Source organism: Cyprinodon tularosa, unplaced genomic scaffold (assembly GCF_016077235.1).
Source record: "Cyprinodon tularosa strain WSP-4 unplaced genomic scaffold, ASM1607723v1 ctg232, whole genome shotgun sequence".
In the NCBI taxonomy this organism is placed as follows: domain Eukaryota; kingdom Metazoa; phylum Chordata; class Actinopteri; order Cyprinodontiformes; family Cyprinodontidae; genus Cyprinodon; species Cyprinodon tularosa.
The window spans coordinates 731,131-755,037 of NW_024038870.1; the positions used below are offsets into that span (position 1 = coordinate 731,131).

Consider the following 23,907-nt stretch of genomic DNA (forward strand, 5'->3'; position numbering starts at 1 on the left):
TTCATTTAAGGCACACAGATGTCACAGTGGGCTAATGTTTGAACAAACTGTGAGGTCATCCAAACTCATCATATCTTTCACCAATATGCAATAATTTGTACAATAGAACCATTTATAGAATAGAACATTTTTGTATCTGAACATATCAGTAATCTGATTTCCGTTCACTTAATTTATATTCATACATAATTCCCTCTGCGCAACATGTCATCTCAAATCACTTTAAAGGGCCAATGATAGTTATATCATACAGATAGTAACAATACATGTGAAATTGAGCAATTATTATCAAATCTGTTTCTATCTACATAATAAGCTGGGGGGAAAAAAAAAACCCTGTGTAATATTCAACTGACTTATTTTCAACACTAGAGGGAGCAACTCCACCAGTTTATACTGGAATAGTTTAATAGGTTGATGTGTGCAGAATTTTTGCTGCAGTTGGTATTATGAACAGCTCACTACCGAGACACCCTGTACTTTCAAAGCATTGATATACATCCTATATTGCTTGGTATATTTTAAAATCTGTTAAATGTACCCAACCATAGAATATGACTTATTGTCCCACTGCAGGCAAATTCAGATGGAAAAACTATTAACAGTAGGAATCTAAACAACTCTGAGGTTTTAGGGAGCAGTATTTGTTATTGGCTGCTATTAACACTACTAGCGCTTGTGAACAATGAAGGGCTTTGCTCTGGGAACTCCTCTGGAACGTCTGGAGATTGTTTTTTACAAAAGGATATTGCATAAAGCACGGAACGTCTTGGACAATCTTAGAGGATCCTCTTTAGAAGACTATTGAACAACAGTAGAGTATTGTCAGTCAAAGGCTTCTCTAGATCTGCAGCAGGAGTTCCTTCCTTCCTACAACAATTAATATCTACAACTTGTTAAAAACCATTAGACTGGCAGCAGCATTTAATTTACCCCCTTTTTTCCACTTTTTTTTTTAAAGTAAAATATTGTTTTAACTTTGTTGAGATGAATCAGAGCCAGTAATACGGACTGTATGTTCCTAAGTAAGCTGGTGCCTCTGAACAGAGGAGGACCACATGCTGATTGCTTCACACCATCAAACACTGATGCAATTCACAGCAATTCATACAAAAGAAAAGTCAACCAAGTTCTTAATTCATATTTAAAACACTTTATTACTGTTTAGCTGGCCCTAATATTAATTGTTTCATAGTAATCTTCAGCCTGATCATACACATAGATTCAAGTCAATTACACTGTGTGCAGAATTATTAGGCAAATGAGTATTTTGACACTTCATCCTTTTCATACATGTTGTCCTACTCCAAGCTGTATAGGCTTGAAAGCCAACTACCATTAAGTAAATCAGGTGGTGTGCGTCTCTGTAATTAGAAGGGGTGTGGCCTGATGACATCAACACCCTATATAAGGTGTGCTTAATTATTAGGCAACTTCCTTTCTTTGGCAAAATGCACGGGCACGAGGCTGGATTAGTCTCAGATGCCAGCAAGGTGGAGGTGGGATACTGGTATGGGCTGGTATCATCAAAGATGAGCTAGTGGGACCTTTTCGGGTTGATGATGGAGTCAAGATCAACTCCCAGACCTACTGCCAGTTTCTGGAAGACACCTTCTTCAAACAGTCGTACAAGAAGAAGTCGCCATCATTCAAGAAAAACATGATATTCATGCAGGACAATGCTCCGTCACACGCATCAAAATACACCACAGCGTGACTGCTGCACGCAATGTGGATCGCAAACAGATTAAGACACTGACAGAATCTATGGATGGAAGGCTTTTGAGTGTCATGGTGAAGGTGATGGTGACGGATGTTTGTTTGTTTTTTTGTTTTTGACTGTTGCAAATGTTTATTTCTGAATTTTGAGTTGTTATATTGGTTTACCTGGTGAAAATAAACAAGTAAGATGGGTATATATTTGATCTTTATTACGTTACTCAATAATTCTGCACAGTAATATTTACCTGCACAAACAGACATCCTCATAAAATGGCCAAATCTAAAAAAGAACACAGAAAGAACTTCCAAAAATATGAAACTTTGATATGAAGGAGTTTTTTAGGGTGATTGAGAATGCAATTGTGGCCCAGTAATAAAAATCCTCAAAAATACAACTTGCCTAATAATTCTGCACACAGTGTACTGTACATACAATTCTGTTTGACAGTAGTTATCAAGTAATGTGTGATTAATGAATGTGTCCGTGTAAGAAACATGTGCAACAGCCCAGGAGCACTTTCTTTGTTGTATAAAATCATTAATGATCGTATTATTTGGGGTTTTCCTTGTGCCTCCATTAAAGACAGAAAAACATCTAAGAAAATAAATGAGCATAACAGTTAGTCTCAGCAAAAATATCAGCCAATACTGATGTCCAAGGCTGTTTAAAGAGTGAAATCACATCTTATGTTGAGTTACTCTGATTATGTCCAAGAGAGAGACAGATTTACACACCAAAACACGAAGCTAAGTGTATTATCAATGTATAGTGAACATTAAATTGTTGGTGGAAGTATCCCGGCTAATGCATCCCTAATTCACTGCAAAAATGTAACTTTTTGAGGTGAATTATTTAAATAATTAGATTTTTGATTATATATCAATATGCATCTGCATGAAAATTTATCCATGATATGCTTTCACATGGTAATGGTTTTATTGTTTTATAAGGATATCATTACTAAAAATGTTAGTATCTTGGACAAAAAAAATCTAACAACAAATATTAAGGTTTATAATTTAGTCTCCTGCAGTTCCAGTTTGTAAAGTGTTTAGGTACAGTAGCTTCCTGAATAGTAAAAGCTCACCTGGACTAAAAAGTATTTGGTTTACAATAAGATAAACCAAGTAGATTTTTAAATACAACAAATCAATTTATTAATGGAAGTACACATAACTTGGATGAATCTTGTACCTTATTAAAAACACTTTGCAAAACAATTTCCCATCTTTTCATGTCAGGGGATTTTTGACCGAAATTGAACATTGTGGAATCTAAATTCAGCTACACTATGAGGATGTTGTCTTTAGTGGTAGAAAAAACAAGTTCCATCCCTTTATTTGGAATTTCTTTATATTGTTAGAAAAATTATAGATTTAAAATTGTTAATTGTCCAGTATGAAACCTTATACATTTTGATTTATTGCTGAACATAAAGAGCTGCTTTGGGTCCCTGGAGGTGCAACAACTTTGACAGCAAAGAAGAACCATTATACATTTTTATACGACATAATTTTATAGCCTTGACATATTTTACATATAGCCAGTGGGGAGTGGTGGCCCTGCTCTCTGGGAGCCGCACAATGGCAGCCCACTGCTCCCCAAGAGGATGGGGTAAATGCAGAGACGAATTTCTCCAGCGTGAGATTATAAAGTTCAATTATACCCCTGTTCCTCTTTTTCTGTTAACTGACTTTGGAGAATGGCAAAATTGCCAACAATAAGATGCCGAAATTTTCTTAAACTTTTGTGTGTGTGTGTGTGTGTGTGTGTGTGTGTGTGTGTGTGTGTGTGTGTGTGTGTGTGTGTGTGTGTGTGTGTGTGCATAAATTTAGATTATTCTTTGAAAAAGCTCAATAAAAAAAATGTCGACATTATTTGAAATCCCAGGATTTGGAGCTTTAACATTGAACGCCTCACAATCAGGGGCCGATCCCATTTAAGTTTGACCAATCGGAAGAGGGATATAGGATCCTAACTGATACGTCAAGCTTGACAAAACACGCAGAGTTATGTTGATCAGCTATATTTTCAAAATAAATGTATATTCTAGCCTTTTCTTCCCAAGGAAGGCATTGTACCTCAGTGTTTAATCAACCTCTTGTTTTAATGTCTGTAGTTTAATATAAACAAAGAAGCTATGGTGCTGTTTCCCACTGATATCTGAACAGAAGATAAAGAGCGAGAGTTCATAATAGTGACATCAAGAAAGCTTAAAGTTAGTAAAGAAAAGTTAATAAGGTATAATAGAAACCTAGAATTGTCGCTAATTTATGTAATATTTATCAAAACAAAATATAATTGTCGTTATCAGTGAACTTCTTGCCAGCGTAGGCATGTATTCCTGCACGTTGCCTCATAACTAAAAGGTTTTTAGAAAGTCCGATTTCTGTAAAAGTCACCAACACGCCATGACTTCCTTGAAAACGATATTTTTGAGTCTTAGTGAGATTTTTTCCTGCTTGAATAAATGTTTTATTGAAAAACAAATGCATCACTGTTACAACGAACTAAGAACATTCTTATTCACATATCACGATGGAAAATGTATTTTATTTTGAAATTCTTAGCCGGAAGTTGTCTGGTGTAAACATTGTTAGCGCTCATCGGGAAGAAAATCAGCCGTTGGAGTGTTTTCTCTTCACTGTGAGCTCCTTCCGTTGTAGAATTAGTTAGCAGCCATATGTAATTTGGACCACTTCATTCATTCATTCATTTTTTTCCCACATAGGGCACGTTTTTTACTTAGCTTTGGTGCGTTAGCTTAGTTAGCAGCGTTTGCTACTGAGCTCCGTGACTCCCTCAGACGGTCCTCGGTGTATGCCTCGGTGAGTGTTCCTAGCAGGCTGGGTGGTGACAGCACAATGATCGAGCGGCCAGACACTGCAGTTCCGAGCATCGCTGTAAGTCTTTTTCTTCTACTTCCAACAGGCTGTTTTATGAGTATTTGAATTAAAATGTTCTTCTTTACGCCCCTCATTGATCTTCGTTTCTTTGTTTGTTTGCCAACACAAGCAGACTTTGATGAAGCCATTTGAAATATCACTTCGTTATTTTAGCCTCACTATATGTCATAATACAAATAGAAATATGACTAATTTTTTAAGTTGAAATCCTTGAAAGTCGTCGTTGTGTTAAATTCGCTGTGAAATGAGGCTCTTTTGTATCGGGAGGGACGTGGTCTGGTTTTAATTAAAGCTGGCTGCAGTGGGAAAAGATGTATTTCTGCTCAGAGAGTGAAAGTATGCGACTGATGCCTCAGTTCTTGGGACTAAAGCTTTTCTTTTCATATAGTCTAGCTGATTTTAAATAAGAGATAATAGAGATAACTACGGAAGGGGATTAGGGTCACTGAAAAAATTTAAAAAGTTAACTTATTTAAAAAATGTATTTCAGTATATTATGAGAAAGAAGTCAGAATTCTGCCTTTAGTCTCAGAATTTTGCCTGTGATTTCAGAATTCTTACTTTAATTTCAGAATTCTGGCTAACTTCTGACAGCTAACAAACATGTTAGCATCAAGCCATAGCCATGTCTGTTTTAGAGACTAACCTTGTACCTTTTTAATTATCTTCTGGCACGTACAAAGTCACCTAATTGCGTCATTTTCCACCAATGTGTCACTGGCCCTCCCAAACAACTCACATCTTTGACAGTGAAGCTGAGTGCTCCCACATATCTTCCTTCCTGGTGCCCACCTACATTAAGAGATCCAAAATTCCCAAAAAGAGATTAAAGCCAGAATTCTGACATAAAAGTTTGTTCAAATTCTGGCTTTAACCTCAGAATTCTGAGGTTAAAGCCAGAATTCTGAGGTTAAAGCCAGTATTCTGAGATAAAAGTCAGAATTCTGAGGTTAAAGCCAGAATTCTGAGGTTAAAGCCAGAATTCTGAGGTTAAAGCCAGAATTCTGAGGTTAAAGCCAGAATTCTGAGGTTAAAGCCAGAATTCTGAGGTTAAAGCCAGTATTCTGAGGTTAAAGCCAGTATTCTGAGGTTAAAGCCAGTATTCTGAGGTTAAAGCCAGTATTCTGAGGTTAAAGCCAGTATTCTGAGATAATTCTGACATAAAAGCCAGAATTCTGAGGTTAAAGCCAGAATTCTGAGGTTAAAGCCAGTATTCTGAGATAATTTTGACATAAAAGTCAGAATTCTGAGGTTAAAGCCAGTATTCTGAGGTTAAAGCCAGTATTCTGAGGTTAAAGCCAGTATTCTGAGATAATTCTGACATAAAAGCCAGAATTCAGAGGTCAAAGCCAGAATTCTGAGGTTAAAGCCAGAATTCTGAGATAAAAGTCAGAATTCTGAGGTTAAAGCCAGTATTCTGAGATAATTCTGACATAAAAGCCAGAATTCTGAGGTCAAAGCCAGAATTATGAGGTTAAAACCAGAATTCTGAGATAATTCTGACATAAAAGCCAGAATTCTGAGGTTAAAGCCAGAATTCTGAGGTTAAAGCCAGAATTCTGAGATAAAAGTCAGAATTCTGAGGTTAAAGCCAGTATTCTGAGGTTAAAGCCAGTATTCTGAGGTTAAAGCCAGAATTCTGAGGTTAAAGCCAGTATTCTGAGGTTAAAGCCAGAATTCTGAGGTTAAAGCCAGTATTCTGAGGTTAAAGCCAGTATTCTGAGGTTAAAGCCAGAATTCTGAGGTTAAAGCCAGAATTCTGAGGTTAAAGCCAGTATTCTGAGGTTAAAGCCAGTATTCTGAGGTTAAAGCCAGTATTCTGAGGTCAAAGCCAGTATTCTGAGGTTAAAGCCAGAATTCTGAGGTTAAAGCCAGAATTCTGAAGTTAAAGCCAGTATTCTGAGGTTAAAGCCAGTATTCTGAGGTTAAAGCCAGTATTCTGAGGTTAAAGCCAGTATTCTGAGATAATTCTGACATAAAAGCCAGAATTCTGAGGTCAAAGCCAGAATTATGAGGTTAAAGCCAGAATTCTGAGGTTAAAGCCAGTATTCTGAGATAATTCTGACATAAGAGCCAGAATTCTGAGGTCAAAGCCAGTATTCTGAGGTTAAAGCCAGTATTCTGAGGTTAAAGCCAGTATTCTGAGGTTAAAGCCAGAATTCTGAGGTTAAAGCCAGTATTCTGAGGTTAAAGCCAGTATTCTGAGGTTAAAGCCAGTATTCTGAGGTTAAAGCCAGTATTCTGAGATTAAAGCCAGTATTCTGAGGTTAAAGCCAGAATTCTGAGGTTAAAGCCAGTATTCTGAGGTTAAAGCCAGTATTCTGAGGTTAAAGCCAGTATTCTGAGATAATTCTGACATAAAAGCCAGAATTCAGAGGTCAAAGCCAGAATTCAGAGGTCAAAGCCAGAATTATGAGGTCAAAGCCAGAATTATGAGATAAAAGTCAGAATTCTGAGGTTAAAGCCAGTATTCTGAGGTTAAAGCCAGTATTCTGAGGTTAAAGCCAGTATTCTGAGGTTAAAGCCAGTATTCTGAGGTTAAAGCCAGAATTCTGAGATAATTCTGACATAAAAGCCAGAATTCAGAGGTCAAAGCCAGAATTCTGAGGTTAAAGCCAGGAATTCTGAGATAAAAGTCAGAATTCTGAGGTTAAAGCCAGTATTCTGAGGTTAAAGCCAGTATTCTGAGGTTAAAGCCAGTATTCTGAGATAATTCTGACATAAAAGCCAGAATTCTGAGGTTAAAGCCAGAATTCTGAGGTTAAAGCCAGAATTCTGAGGTTAAAGCCAGTATTCTGAGATAATTCTGACATAAAAGTCAGAATTCTGAGGTTAAAGCCAGTATTCTGAGGTTAAAGCCAGTATTCTGAGATAATTCTGACATAAAAGCCAGAATTCAGAGGTCAAAGCCAGAATTCTGAGGTTAAAGCCAGAATTCTGAGATAAAAGTCAGAATTCTGAGGTTAAAGCCAGTATTCTGAGATAATTCTGACATAAAAGCCAGAATTCTGAGGTTAAAGCCAGAATTCTGAGGTTAAAGCCAGAATTCTGAGGTTAAAGCCAGAATTCTGAGATAAAAGCCAGAATTCTGAGATAAAAGTCAGAATTCTGAGGTTAAAGCCAGTATTCTGAGGTTAAAGCCAGTATTCTGAGGTTAAAGCCAGAATTCTGAGGTTAAAGCCAGTATTCTGAGATAATTCTGACATAAAAGCCAGAATTCTGAGGTTAAAGCCAGTATTCTGAGGTTAAAGCCAGAATTCTGAGGTTAAAGCCAGTATTCTGAGGTTAAAGCCAGAATTCTGAGGTTAAAGCCAGAATTCTGAGGTTAAAGCCAGTATTCTGAGGTTAAAGCCAGTATTCTGAGGTTAAAGCCAGTATTCTGAGGTCAAAGCCAGTATTCTGAGGTTAAAGCCAGAATTCTGAGGTTAAAGCCAGAATTCTGAGGTTAAAGCCAGAATTCTGAGGTTAAAGCCAGTATTCTGAGGTTAAAGCCAGTATTCTGAGGTTAAAGCCAATATTCTGAGGTTAAAGCCAGTATTCTGAGGTTAAAGCCAGTATTCTGAGATAATTCTGACATAAAAGCCAGAATTCTGAGGTTAAAGCCAGAATTCTGAGGTTAAAGCCAGAATTCTGAGGTTAAAGCCAGTATTCTGAGATAATTCTGACATAAAAGCCAGAATTCTGAGGTCAAAGCCAGAATTCTGAGGTCAAAGCCAGAATTATGAGGTTAAAGCCAGAATTCTGAGGTTAAAGCCAGTATTCTGAGGTTAAAGCCAGTATTCTGAGGTTAAAGCCAGTATTCTGAGGTTAAAGCCAGAATTCTGAGGTCAAAGCCAGAATTCTGAGGTCAAAGCCAGAATTCAGAGGTCAAAGCCAGAATTCTGAGGTTAAAGCCAGAATTCTGAGGTTAAAGCCAGTATTCTGAGGTTAAAGCCAGTATTCTGAGGTTAAAGCCAGAATTCTGAGGTTAAAGCCAGTATTCTGAGGTTAAAGCCAGAATTCTGAGGTAAAGCCAGTATTCTGAGGTTAAAGCCAGTATTCTGAGGTTAAAGCCAGTATTCTGAGGTTAAAGCCAGTATTCTGAGGTTAAAGCCAGTATTCTGAGGTTAAAGCCAGTATTCTGAGGTTAAAGCCAGTATTCTGAGGTTAAAGCCAGTATTCTGAGGTTAAAGCCAGTATTCTGAGGTTAAAGCCAGTATTCTGAGGTTAAAGCCAGTATTCTGAGGTTAAAGCCAGTATTCTGAGATAATTCTGACATAAAAGCCAGAATTCTGAGGTTAAAGCCAGAATTCTGAGGTTAAAGCCAGTATTCTGAGATAATTCTGACATAAAAGCCAGAATTCAGAGGTCAAAGCCAGAATTATGAGGTCAAAGCCAGAATTATGAGGTCAAAGCCAGAATTATGAGGTCAAAGCCAGAATTATGAGGTCAAAGCCAGAATTATGAGATAAAAGTCAGAATTCTGAGGTTAAAGCCAGTATTCTGAGGTTAAAGCCAGTATTCTGAGGTTAAAGCCAGTATTCTGAGGTTAAAGCCAGTATTCTGAGGTTAAAGCCAGAATTCTGAGATAATTCTGACATAAAAGCCAGAATTCAGAGGTCAAAGCCAGAATTCTGAGGTTAAAGCCAGAATTCTGAGATAAAAGTCAGAATTCTGAGGTTAAAGCCAGTATTCTGAGGTTAAAGCCAGTATTCTGAGGTTAAAGCCAGTATTCTGAGATAATTCTGACATAAAAGCCAGAATTCTGAGGTTAAAGCCAGAATTCTGAGGTTAAAGCCAGAATTCTGAGATAAAAGCCAGAATTCTGAGATAAAAGCCAGAATTCTGAGGTTAAAGCCAGTATTCTGAGATAATTCTGACATAAAAGCCAGAATTCTGAGGTTAAAGCCAGAATTCTGAGGTTAAAGCCAGAATTCTGAGATAAAAGCCAGAATTCTGACATAAAAGCCAGAATTCTGAGGTTAAAGCCAGAATTCTGAGGTTAAAGCCAGAATTCTGAGATAAAAGCCAGAATTCTGAGATAAAAGTCAGAATTCTGAGGTTAAAGCCAGAATTCTGAGGTTAAAGCCAGTATTCTGAGGTTAAAGCCAGTATTCTGAGATAATTCTGACATAAAAGCCAGAATTCTGAGGTTAAAGCCAGAATTCTGAGGTTAAAGCCAGAATTCTGAGATAAAAGCCAGAATTCTGAGATAAAAGTCAGAATTCTGAGGTTAAAGCCAGTATTCTGAGTTATTCTGACATAAAAATCAGAATACTGAGGTTAAAGCCAGTATTCTGAGGTTAAAGCCAGTATTCTGAGTTATTCTGACATAAAAATCAGAATACTGAGGTTAAAGCCAGAATTCTGAGGTTAAAGCCAGTATTCTGAGGTTAAAGCCAGTATTCTGAGGTTAAAGCCAGTATTCTGAGGTTAAAGCCAGAATTCTGAGGTTAAAGCCAGAATTCTGAGTTATTCTGACATAAAAATCAGAATACTGAGGTTAAAGCCAGTATTCTGAGGTTAAAGCCAGTATTCTGAGGTTAAAGCCAGAATTCTGAGGTTAAAGCCAGTATTCTGAGGTTAAAGCCAGAATTCTGAGGTTAAAGCCAGTATTCTGAGGTTAAAGCCAGTATTCTGAGGTTAAAGCCAGTATTCTGAGGTTAAAGCCAGTATTCTGAGGTTAAAGCCAGTATTCTGAGGTTAAAGCCAGTATTCTGAGGTTAAAGCCAGTATTCTGAGGTTAAAGCCAGTATTCTGAGGTTAAAGCCAGTATTCTGAGGTTAAAGCCAGTATTCTGAGGTTAAAGCCAGTATTCTGAGGTTAAAGCCAGTATTCTGAGGTTAAAGCCAGTATTCTGAGGTTAAAGCCAGTATTCTGAGGTTAAAGCCAGTATTCTGAGGTTTAAGCCAGAATTCTGAGGTTAAAGCCAGTATTCTGAGGTTAAAGCCAGTATTCTGAGGTTAAAGCCAGTATTCTGAGGTTAAAGCCAGTATTCTGAGGTTAAAGCCAGTATTCTGAGATAATTCTGACATAAAAGCCAGAATTCTGAGGTTAAAGCCAGAATTCTGAGGTTAAAGCCAGTATTCTGAGATAATTCTGACATAAAAGCCAGAATTCAGAGGTCAAAGCCAGAATTATGAGGTCAAAGCCAGAATTATGAGGTCAAAGCCAGAATTCTGAGGTCAAAGCCAGAATTCTGAGGTTAAAGCCAGTATTCTGAGGTTAAAGCCAGTATTCTGAGGTTAAAGCCAGTATTCTGAGGTTAAAGCCAGTATTCTGAGGTTAAAGCCAGAATTCTGAGATAATTCTGACATAAAAGCCAGAATTCAGAGGTCAAAGCCAGAATTCTGAGGTTAAAGCCAGAATTCTGAGATAAAAGTCAGAATTCTGAGGTTAAAGCCAGTATTCTGAGATAATTCTGACATAAAAGCCAGAATTCTGAGGTTAAAGCCAGAATTCTGAGGTTAAAGCCAGAATTCTGAGATAAAAGCCAGAATTCTGAGATAAAAGTCAGAATTCTGAGGTTAAAGCCAGTATTCTGAGTTATTCTGACATAAAAATCAGAATACTGAGGTTAAAGCCAGTATTCTGGGATAATTCTGACATAAAAGTCAGAATTCTGAGGTTAAAGCCAGTATTCTGAGATAATTCTGACATAAAAGCCAGTATTCTGAGGTTAAAGCCAGTATTCTGAGGTTAAAGCCAGTATTCTGAGATAATTCTGACATAAAAGCCAGAATTCTGAGGTTAAAGCCAGAATTCTGAGGTTAAAGCCAGAATTCTGAGATAAAAGCCAGAATTCTGAGATAAAAGTCAGAATTCTGAGGTTAAAGCCAGTATTCTGAGTTATTCTGACATAAAAATCAGAATACTGAGGTTAAAGCCAGTATTCTGGGATAATTCTGACATAAAAGTCAGAATTCTGAGATAAAAGTCAGAATTCTGAGATAAAAGTCAGAATTCTGAGATAAAAGCCAGTATTCTGAGGTTAAAGCCAGAATTCTGAGGTTAAAGCCAGAATTCTGAGGTTAAAGCCAGAATTCTGATGTTAAAGCCAGTATTCTGAGATAATTCTGACTTAAAAGTCAGAATTCGTACAGACAAGATCACAATGCTACACCAGCGAACCAAAAAAATATGTCTGATAAACTGTCATCTGCTTTGTTGTCTAACCACAACTTTTTAGGGGGCGCACTAAGACTCCCATAAAGAAGTCTAGGCCACTTGGTTTACTTAATGATTGATCCAACTCTTGAGTTTTTGAGCAGTCAGAGCATCAATATTTGCCAAATGATGTCAAGTGATAGACCCAGAAATGAATTTAATATACAGTAAATTAAGCTAATACTTTGGTCAGAATACACGTAATGCTTCTTTAATCCATTGAAAAAGCTTTCTGTCTAAGGAAATCCAGCCGACGGCATCAAATAACAGACGTAATAATCAAATGAAGATTAAGAACAGATGCTTACATACATAAATGAGAATACATCTTCTGCTCATTCTATTCAAGAAGCAGTGGTTTATTATGTTTTTCATATATTGACCGTATTAAAATATCAAAACAGAAATCTGAATATGTATGTCAGAGATTGTGCAATGAAACGCTTAACACATTTTTACTTGAGGTCTGAAAACATTTCCGTTAGCTGACTTTAGAGATTGCTGGTACAGGTTTTTTGTCGAATAATAAATTGCAATTCTATCAGTTTTTTTCTACAGTTTAAAGTTAGGTATTATAAAAGCTCAATGGCGGTGGCAAAATTCGCCAAAGATTTCTCAGCGTCTACACTCGTTTGAGCTGTTTTTTTGCAAAAAAAGGGTTAATGTGCAAAACTTTTGACTCACATAACTGATCAGCTGTTCCCTTCTGTCGTCATCTTACCGGATGTTCCTGGTATGTGTGTAAACTTGGCTACAAGAAACTAGCTGACTTGTTAATGTAAGAAAAACTTGCCCAATAGCAACACAGTCATCAAAACTTACCTCCAATACTGATGTGAGGTCAGTGCTAGTTTCCAGCCTCTACTTCCTGTTTGCTTGACGACGTGATGTCTACGACAGTACGCTTTGTGTTTATTAATTAAATTTCTATCAAACTAAATGGAAACACCATTATTTGCATTTCCTTTCTGTCCAATTTAAAAAAGTTTCCTGAAAATGAGCATTTTTGTTGGATAGATTCAATTCAAAAATACTTTACTAATCCCAAAGGGAAATTCCATATAAAATAGGATGATTATATGAATCACAGAATAATAAGACATTTTAAACCTTTCAATAAAGCAAATAGAAAACCTTTATTTTTAATTTTTATAATTATTAAAAAAAGTAACATTGTACAGATGATGGAGGGAGCAGCAGGGTATGCGCTACACATGATCTCAAGGTATAGCTGCTGAATGCACTGAATAATTGACAGACGAATGCACAGATTGATCACTACCAATACCAGAGAAAACAAACCCTAATGTCATTCTGGACTGGTAATTAGTCCATCACCTAAAAAGAGACTCACAGGACAGACAACCATTCATACAAAAACTCCCAGAACTTTTTGGAATCTAGATTGACTAATTAACTAAACATGCAAATTTTTGTACTGTGGGAATTGTAGAAAGAAAAAAAACATAACATGAGCTGCATTCTTCCATGATACCCTTAGACCAAGAACGGAGTGTGAACCATTCGTTCACCTTGCGGCTTGTTTGTATTTCAGTTCCTTTTACTCTGTTTTTATCTTGTTTTCTCTCCTTTATACATCATCATTTTAAGGTCGGTTTATATCCTCTGAATGTTTCTGGTATCGGTTAATTATAAAACTCTTAACACAAGCTCCGATGTAGAAGCCATTCCTCTCTCCGTGTACGCCATTTACTCTTTAGGGCTTTTTACGCTGTCACTTGTGTTTAGAAATGAAGGATTACTCACTGCAATGCATGCTACACATTGTTGTCCTCCTCCATCTCTCTGCTTGTTAAGCCAAAGGTGACTGGCGGTGGCTTTCTTCAGCATAACAAGGTAGTGTTCATGCATGGAAAGATAGACACAGCTGTGGGTTAAGTGCTAAAAATACAGAAAGGGCACCAACATAGTCACTGTTTTCAGTGGCACTCGACCCTCCCTTTGCTCTGTTAAGTAAAGCAGTACATCATGAATTATTTATACAGAATATGGAAATCTTGAAACAGCTGATGGAGGCAGTGAGAAGGCCGGGGGATCAGCTGCTGCTCAATGAATGAGGAGGGTGAGGGGCTCGGCAGTATGATGTCAGCGAGCCAGGCAGCTACTATCACCACACTGGGGGATGGGGACGTGCTGACTGGTCTCTCTTTCTCACTCCCCATTACTTCCCTTTTTTGAGTCCCGTGCCTGCTGCTCATACCGTTTCCTCGCTTTCTTTCAGTTGTGTTGATTTAAAGCATGTTCCAGTTTCCCTGCTTCTTTTCTAGAATCGTAACCCATAAATTCTCACAACGAACATGTACCAACTGATCTGCTCTACATCCATCCACTCCTACATTCACAATCTTTTGAAGCTAAACGCTGTCAGTTGGAACCAATAGTGTGTAACTATACTAAATATAAAAAAAAAACCATGTTGATACTCGGAATGCAGCAGCAGGGGAACGGATGGATCCTCAGAGGTGCTGCTTTATGTAACACTCTCAAAGCATGTGAATGTGGGTGGATTAAACATGGAAACACTGGAAAGTGCCTCAGGCTTGTTTGGAGTAGTTACGCCTGCTTTTCAGTTGCATGCATCACAGTATTGATGAGGCGAATAGATTGTGGTTGGCTTTTGTTGGCAGCTTCTGTGTTGATCTTAGCGAGGTACCTTCAGTCTTAGGGTTTTTTACCCACACCGAAAGCTGTAGATATTTTTTGTTCCTGGTTTGGAGCGGTCATTAATGTCAAAATATTATGTTTCAACATTTGCATAGCTTTTTGCTTCCTTGTTCATGTGGGCCGTGTTCGCATGAAGGCATGGTTTTGGGAAATGCATTCAGCAAGATGCTGTTTTTTTATTGTTTTCTGGACTTTACTTTAATTAGGGGATATACCATCATTGTAATATAGGTTGTCTAATATGCAAATCTCAAAGGACTGTTTGAAGTGCATTAATTGCTGGGTAATGTATTCTAGATGTTGTCAACTTGTATTTTACGTCTTAATGTAATATTAACCTGTTGGACACATTCTTACAGCAACAGGTGCTCACATCAGACATAAGCATTACCCAAAATGATAATGAGTAATGCAAGAGATAAAAAGAGAGGAAAGAAGACAGCAGGGAGATAATTGCACCTGATGTGGACTCTGCAGCCTTTGCAAATATTATCCATATTGCAAGACTTGCAGAACTAATTTCAACCCAGTTTATTTAAGTCTGATTTTTGTCGCTGTAAGACATTTTATGTTATCTTAAAGGTATAATGGTGGATTTTCGCAAAGTTTTGAAACTTAAAAAAAAAAAATGGCACATGCATAAACCTGTACCCGCTCCTGAAAGGAAACGACTATTAAACCAGTACGAGAGCGTGCACGAGCCCATTTCTCCTCATGCACGCTCTGTTTAAAAGTTGCTGTTTGCATCGCACATACAAGCTTACTTTACAAGAAAAGATTTGCAAATTTTTGCTCTATGTCAGACTCGCCTCTGGTAAGTGAAAATGGGGACGAGCATGTAGGACGGCCTTATGTAAACATATCTTCCGAATGATTGACAATTATGACGACCACTTATTTTGATGATCAACCCGGAAAAAGAAAATCCTCCACTATAACTTTAACCAGTCTCCATGACAGCTAATGTCTGAAATCTCGTTGAAGCTTGAATATTTGCAAAATAATAAGGGCTTAGAACCGCGCTTTTTGTCTTTGACCCCCACGTACAGGTACATTTAAATGGTAAAAAGTCTTGCGTGGATTCACGCTCAAATTTATGCTTGACTGACACTTAAAGGAGTTACATTTGATCACTCATTGATGTTGATTTGTTAGCAGAGATAGACATTTCTGCAAAATGCACAGTTTAGAATCCATAAATGGTCAGTGACTGTAAAAACGCTGGGGGGTTGGAGTTATCCAGCAGTTACTTAGGAGAGCATACCCCAGAGCCCCTGCTGGATCTCATTGAGACCAACTGTATCAATAAAGGTGAAAATAAAAAGGAGGGGTTGAATCCTTTGGACCTTGTTTAAACCATGGTATACTTACAATGTGCATTTATAAAAACTACAAACTTATAGTGTACTTTAAGCCTCCCCCTTATCTTCTTTTGTAAGCACATTTTAGTCTTTACAGTAAAACCTTGTCCAACTTTCTTAAAATTGGCATTTAGTTTCCTAAACAATGTTGAAATATCAGTTAAAATTTCTCCACTATTACTCTGTAACTTTGTGGAAAATTTTGCCTGTCACACTGGACACACTTTGCATCACATTACAGTCATATGACCTTTGATGAATCCTAAAGACTCAAATCTACTGTTAGTTTATATTTGCACCTTTGTCAAAAGCATCTGAAATACATTTTAGTTGTTAAATGAATTATGTTCTCTCTGTTTATATGAGAGATAAAGAGAAGGTGGAGCTCAGGTTTAGTTCTTATGGTGCAATAAAACAGGTATGATTTAAAAAGGCCTGATGCTGTTGACCATTGGGCTGTAAATTATCAGCAGGTTTGTCACTTCTACACATTTCCCTCTATGCCATGCATGACAGAGCCTGACAGGCCAACAATCAATTGTGTTTGCCTCATGTGGCGTGCAGAACACTGCATGGTGATTGGAGGGGATTTGAAATGATAACAGGCTGAGAGATAGAGGCAGAGAGAGGAGATGACGAGTTACCTTTGTTGTGACAAGCTTCCATCCTCACAGCCTATCATACATGATGGACATGACTGAACACGTAGGACTTTTGCAGTTTATGATATCTTCATTTTGCTCTATAGATCTCTAATAGATCATTTGATTTTTTTCTTATCTCCTATCTCTGTTTTAGTTTTCTTGCATGAAATTACCGTAGTTGATATTTCCATTGTTTTCCAGTGAAAGGTTTCAGGTCTCAGCCCCCCCACCCCACTCCAACCAAGCCCCACTACTGCAACCCTTTTTTCCCTGACTTGTATTTATACCAGCTGCACTTAAGTTGAAAGGGCTCCTGTTGCTGTAGCACAGCAAAAATGCTAATTGCAGGTTTTAAAAAGAAGCAAGCTTTTTTTCGCCTTGTTTTATTGCTAGATCTTTTTATGTGTGTGTGTAAAAAAAATAAATCCTGAAAAGTAGATTTTCATGTTTACATGCATCTTTCTGTCTTTTATTTATCACTTCATTTTATTAGATTTGAACTTATTCATGCTTAACATTCTGTTGTCATTAGTGCCTCAGAACGTGCATTAACAGAAATCTATCTTCTATCTATCTATTCTTTCAGCAGCGGAACCTAGAGGGGTATGTGGGCTTCGCCAATCTCCCCAACCAGGTCTATCGGAAGTCTGTCAAGAGAGGGTTTGAGTTTACGTTAATGGTTGTTGGTAAGTTGGAAACATCTGCATTAAACCACAAGTTTGACATGAAAAAGTTTTTTGTTTTTGCTGAATGCAAAGAGCTGGAGGCACACATGCACAGCTGACCAAATGGTGTCAGTCATTAGGCAGATTGACAAAACTGGAAACATGTGTGGTATCCTGTGTACTCAGATGTTAAGGATGACAAGTTGACAATTTAAAGAGCAGTTTCTGCTGAAAGGTGATGTCCTTTGCGGCTTGGCTTTTATAAAATCCCCTAGACTGCAGCTTGGTCAGGGAAAATGTTAAAACCTTAAGATATTCTGTAGTTTACTGTTAACTTCTGGGTATTTATTGACACTTTTATGTGTTTAAACCATTGAAATGCGAGCTGCAGGGTTGAAACTCCCAATGATGTTAGTTGCCAAAGTCAAGCAGGGGCAGGAAGGTAAAGTCTAACATGAAGGAATTCAATGGACATGAAGCGGATCTGGCTGTGATATTTTTAACATATTGAATAGTGATCAATGCGAGTTCTAATTAATATTGATTTTACAAAACAAGATCTACAGAGCCGTTAAACATATCTAGTGTAAAATAGATTGGTACGGTAAAGAGTTTTATATTTAACATAAAGGTTGCTACATTCCTCCTTTACTTTAAAATAAAAGTTGGATTTTGGTCCATTTCTTTTGACTGAAAAGGTCTACAGTGATGGCTGGCAGTGCAGGTTGTAGCAATGTCTACTTGGTGCAGGAAGGTCCTCGATGCAATTCCCAGCAGAGGGTTCTTCAGTGCAGAGTTTGCATATTCTCCTTGGACATAAGTGGGTTTTCTCAGGGTATTCCAGCTTCCTCCCATAGTCCAGAAAAACATGACTGTTAGCTTGTTTAGCACGTCTAAGTTGGCCTCAGGTGTATTTGCGTGATTTCATGTCTTTTTGCCGATGGATGGATGGATGGATGGATGGATGGATGGATGGATGGATGGATGGATGGATGGATGGATGGAGTTTTGCAGTGACTTGGCTTTTGTTGTAAGGCTGAATTATTTTAATGCTTAAATTTGACCCCCACTACACTATAATTTCAGCAACTTTGACTGACATCTGGGCACCCTCACCCAGTTCTCTGTCCTGTGCATTTCTGCACAAATGCTGGTTAAACAGAAAGTTGTCCAAATTATACTGAAATTTAACCAATGCACAGACTTTAAAAGGAGCGTAACAGCCATTGACAACCTTATTTGCACATGTATGGGAGAAAAGCTCTGGGAAAGCTTCAAATTACAAGGTTATTTACTTATTTTTGTTCCCAATAAAGCAGCATTGCTGTGCTGGTGCATAGCTGCAGGTGGATTAGAGCAACGTCCCTTGGTCAGTCTGAGAAAAGTCCTAGAAAAAATGAGTGGGCTTAATTAGAAGCAAAGATTAACAAAGAAATTGATCGGTGTAGTATAGAATAACCCACCTCTGCTACACTCATAAAAAAGCTTGGTGAGAATCCTGCAAACTTAAGGTTTAGTTTTGCTGGAAATTTTTTAGACAATTAGACAGTGAACTTTGGGAACATGTTTTATTCACATCTAAATTTATCTTTACTGTGTCATTTATGACCCAAACTGGAGGAGGTGGATGACGTCATTTGTGTGATATTGAGTGTTTCAAAATACTGGAAAACCTCCATGAGCCTGGTTGACCAAGCTGTTTCAAATATACGCTCCTACTTAGATCACATATTTGTCAAAATATTTGTTACATAATTGTTTGAATGTAAATTGTTTTGTTCTTGTAAATAATTATGGAATGGACAATAGATTCATTGGTAAAGATAGATTAAAAATACTAATTATTTTGGACAAAATGTAGGTTAAAAACAGAACAAATGCAGCAAAAGCAGAAAGGGAACCTGACCAAAAGCTAAAAAACAATTTTTCTAAGAGTATCTTTGTTGTGCAAGAAGAGAAACTTTTTCTTAGATGTATTCCTCTAAAATGGGTTGATTTAAAAATCTTTGTGTTCTAATGATGCCCCAAAAATCCCAATTTTCATGTTATTTCCAGAAATGTCTTGTTCTCCTGAGAATAATTCCAGTAAGAGAGCTCTTGAGAGTCCAAGGCCAATTAGCTCCTTTTTGCAATCTAAACTGTCTGGTCATACCCTCCATGTAAAGTCTCTGTGTTGGAGGTGTGTTTATGGTCCAGCTGCTGCAGAGGCTCATCAGTGGCCCAAGATAATGTGTATTAATGCTGTTTTGGCTATAAGCTGACAGTCCTGTTGCTAGGGCATCTAGGTACCTTTGCCCCCAAAACTCATCGGGTCCATTACCTGTTTTTTTTTTTCTTCAACGTCAATACAGCAATTCACAAATTTGGTGACATTGCATAATGACGGAAAGCAGTCCATCACAGATGGGGTTTGAGTCTATTTTGTTGTTTTTGAGTTTTTACAGCACTAGTGGCTCGTTTTTATGGACATTAGGCTGACAGGAAAGGGGGTATGAGAGAGGGGAGAGACATGCAGGAAAGGACCGCAAGTTGGATTCGACCCCGCCGCCCGCTTCGAGGACTAAGGCCTCCATACATGGGTCGTGTGCGCTGAACACTGCGCCACCAATGCAGGTCCTTCAGTCTAGTTTTCATAGAGCTCTATGAAGAAAGACCTGATTGAGCTAAACAGGAAGTCATACAGGATCACCTGATTCAAAACAGGTGAATTCTTGCTTTGTATGTCTTCAGATGCATGAACAGATCCTAAATTGATCCGGTGTGAATGTCTGAACAGCACAGCTTGCAGCAGATGACTGAGCAGAAGCAGATGATAATCAATGTAAATAAGGGTTTAGTTTTTTTGCATCCTGTAGGACTATGTGATATGGGTAAAAAAAAAGTGCTACTACATTAACCCTTATACCACCTGATATCATTAATAATGTATTAGTTATTTCTTTACCTTTAATATGGACCAGGGGAAACGGCTGGAATTGAAGTTAAAACTGTAACTCTATTTTAATATAGCCTCTAAAAATGAGAGGTGGAGATCCTAGATCCTTTACTCTGCCTACATCCCCCAGAATGCTCAGCAGCTCTTAATCAGAGTTCAGTAAAATTCTAAATCATTCATCAAACATATTTTTATTGATATCATTCAGTTGTTTATCCCCATTTATCTTGTTATTGACCTCCTGCTCAGCAAATACTTTGAGAAATGTCCAAAGTGTCTCTGAAAATGCAGCTGTTGTTTGTATGTCCAATAAGGGTCTGAGGTCAAAGGTTAAACACTCTAATTAAAAGCAGAGATGCCAAGTCCTCTCATCCTACTCAGTCCTTTGTATACCTTATTATAGAGAGGGGAGAAAGAAATGTCCTCCTTGGATGGGGAAGCTGATGGTGTTGTGATTTAAGGAGCTGAAGCTGCAGGACGAGGCAGGCTGTGAATGTTGGTCCTGGCACTTGCTGCACTTCTTCCCAAACTGTAAAAACTTTGCTTGTTTCAGAGACCTGCTTTCAGTGAGTAAAGAACAGGGGCAAGCTGTTATTTTCATTTTTATTTTTTTATAACAGATATTTTTTAACCAATAAATCAAATTCTATTCTTTTATTTTATTAGTATTTTGATCAGTCTGTCAAAAATGTAAAATCTTTGTTTTAGAGTCTATTTTAATGTAACCTTTAAAAATGAGAAATCTGTACATTTCTAAATGTATGAAACACTAATACATGCATGTTTATGTGCAGGAGATGTCAGCCCTATATCTACTTTGATAGCTTGTGATAGCCATTTATCACAAGCTAGATAGCCATTTATTTTAAATGATTTTATTTCAAAACCTAAAGCATAACTACAAGGGTAATTTCTTACTTTCTGTGCTACCAGAGAGCAGTTTTGGTTTTCTGTCAGCCCATCCCTCCCTAACTAGGATTCCACCAGAAACTTCTTGTCTGTTGGGTTTTTCCTCTTTCCCTCCCCTCTGTTCTGCTCTTCTTCCCCTCACTCTTTTGGGGAAAAAGCTGCTTCCTGCCCCCCTTTGTTCATCTGGCACTTTGAAAAGAAACTCTTGGAAAGATTAGTGGGATCCAGCGCCAGCATAGAGATCTGAACAGAGCTGAGAGTCAGATCAGAGCTCGGAGGAGAGGGGAAGTGATGCCTGTTTCACGCTGCTTATGATGTGTAATGAGACCCATACTTAATAGCTCTGTCAGCAACCTGGGATAGCACAGAAGATGCTGTGTAGGAGCCTGACCACTGCAAGCAGAGCTAGCATGGGGATTTCATAAGTCCTTGCAAGATGGCCTAAAGATAAAGATATAAAGAATAAAAGCTATTTTTGTCAGTTTATTATTGTATATTATTTTGAGCTGAACACAGAGTTGAAATGATTAGATAAGATGTCAAATGGAAAAAAATAAAATACATTTTGAGCTATTTTAAATGTGTTTGCATATCATTAGTGTATTTAGGATCCAACTGAAACATTTAGCAGCAATTAGCAAAGCAAATGAGTGGCCTCTGGCTGCCTTTCAAAGTTCAGTATCTGTTTTCCTGCTAGATTAGTTTATCTGTCGGGCTGATCCTTGTTTGATTTGAAAACGGTTCGCCTCTTGGTCATGCTGTCTTCCTGCTTGTTGTTGTTTTCCTATAATCTGGCGAGCATTGTGTGCTCATAGTAAATGTGTGTCTCTGCATGTCCAGATAAGACGGTCTGACTAGCTTAGGATTGACCGTTTTGCCTACTGACCTTGCAGAACGAAGTGAATGAAAGAAGGATTTGGTGTAGTTAATCTGCTGGCTTAACCACATGCGCTGATAGTCACAAAGCAAATACACACCCTGTTACTTCATCCTGGTTCTGTGACTGTTCATGTGGCTACTTAATCATCCTTATGCTCGTCTGAATATCTCATCTCGAACGCTTAGCTATGTATGCTCAGCAATTTCTTAAGTCTGATTTTGTAGATATCTCATTAGCAAATCGTATGGCTGCCTTAGAGCTCACAGCATTTAGTAAATACATATTAGAATGTAATAGTATTATTCACTTAATTCTACAATCCATGGAGGGTAACGATTGCCAAAATGCAATAAATAAATACATAACTTATTAATTAATTATTTAAATTCGTCATTGGTTTATTGAAACTGGCAATTGAGAATTTATTTGATAAATATGCGATTATCTATAGGGACCTTTATAAAAATATTTGGTCTAGTACAGGAAGTAAATATAATTATTTATTGGCTGAATAAATAATTTCATGTTCCTGCTCTAAACCATACCATAAATTAATTTAACTTAATTAACCGTCACACATCCATCAAAGTCAGGGAGGCGGGCCTCCAGAGGAACCTGGACTTCTGATTTGCTGCTTTTTCCTGAGCGATATATTACTCTAAAGTCTGCATTTTAGATGGAAAGGTTGTTTTTCTTAAACAAGTTGATTCTGTTTACAGCACATTGGGTGAGCAGCTACAGCCTTTGTATATTCAGTTTGGTTTAAAAAAAGTTTACGAGCCTGCTTTAGTGAGTCTTTGGCAACACCATTACCCAACCAAAATTTAATGGCCAGCATGTAGACAGGACCAATGTTAACATCAGCCCAGGTTTTCATATCAATGCATCATTATGCACTGCTTATTATTTTGAGGGCCGAGGGCTGATCGTAACGATCAGTGTCTTCCAACCGGCGATCACGTGAAATCTTACGTCAAACTGCCGTGTCATGCACATTGACATTGTCTCATTAGGTATCAAAACTATGCAAAAATATATAGGCAGCGGAGACTTACTTTTTTATCAAAGGATGAAACAGGAATGCTCTTAAGAGGTTTGTAGGTTGCTTTTAAAAAAGCAATATTAATTTAGCTCTAGAAAGACTGTTTCATCATCCTTCCTCCAGCGTAGACACCAACTAACAGTCTCCGTCGCTCCCCGCTCCCCGCAGGCTAAGCCCCATGTCATTCTTCCACTCCCGACGGTTAGCCTCTAGAGGTTAGCCTCTCTGCTCATTCTCCCTGGCTGGCTTCTCCAAAGGGCTGCTGTCCTACTCCCAGCCAGCAGTAGCCTCTGCCCTGCATTCAATGTTCTGTTTCCCCAGCAGAATTATTCAGTCCTTCTCCTGTCTACTCTTCCCTCTGTTGTCCAGATGATTCGTCCCCCTGTTTAGGGCATTCTGACCAAAACAAACAAATAAATGGTCTTCATAATAATCGGCCGGTCACCTCTCGTGGCCGATCACGTGAATACCATACGATTTCCTAACACTACCGATTGACCAGTGCGAGTCTAATCCCTACTAAGTTTGATATTTGAATTTAGTTATTTATTTTTTTAATAATTAATAAACAGAATTTATCTCAACTAATGTGTTTGACTGTGAATGAGCTTTCTATATTACTTACCAAATTTTAATGCAGTGGTAAAGTTGAATGAAAAGGGTGTTGGCTGATTAATTTGCAGGGAAAAAATGACTTCATGCTTAAGAGGCTGAGATGAGGGATCATGTCTGCATGTCCATGCATTGTTAGTATGTTGTAAGAATAATTATGCTGCTGTTTACTAAAACTGTTTCCTATTTTTAGCAGAAGTAATTCTGAAAGAACTAATAGCTGTCCGAGGTTGGTGGCTTTTGACGATCTGTGGTTGGTTGTATTTCCTCATTTATATGGGGTCAGAGTTTAACCCAATGGAAGAACACAAACTGAAACATAAACCACCTGACAGGGACTTAGGGTAACCAGCAATCACTTTTGATACAGTTTATGAATAATTTTTTTTAAGGAACTTT

General features: G+C 37.8%; 1 protein-coding gene across 4 annotated transcripts in view; it reads left to right on the forward strand.

Moving 5' to 3' along the window:
- The first annotated feature begins 4,319 nt into the window (after positions 1 to 4,319).
- The window catches only part of LOC119784712 (septin-7-like), a 59,444-nt gene continuing 39,856 nt past the window's right edge, over positions 4,320 to 23,907 (forward strand). The window contains exons 1-2 of one of the 4 annotated variants that reach the window (XM_038286910.1): positions 4,320 to 4,626; positions 17,055 to 17,151. In XM_038286910.1, the coding sequence (XP_038142838.1) occupies positions 4,588 to 4,626; positions 17,055 to 17,151 (136 nt within the window). In that variant the 5' untranslated portion in view covers positions 4,320 to 4,587. Of the gene's footprint in view, positions 4,627 to 16,493; positions 16,527 to 17,051; positions 17,152 to 23,907 lie in introns of those variants that run through there. The other 3 variants (XM_038286909.1, XM_038286911.1, XM_038286912.1) reach the window with 3 other exon arrangements.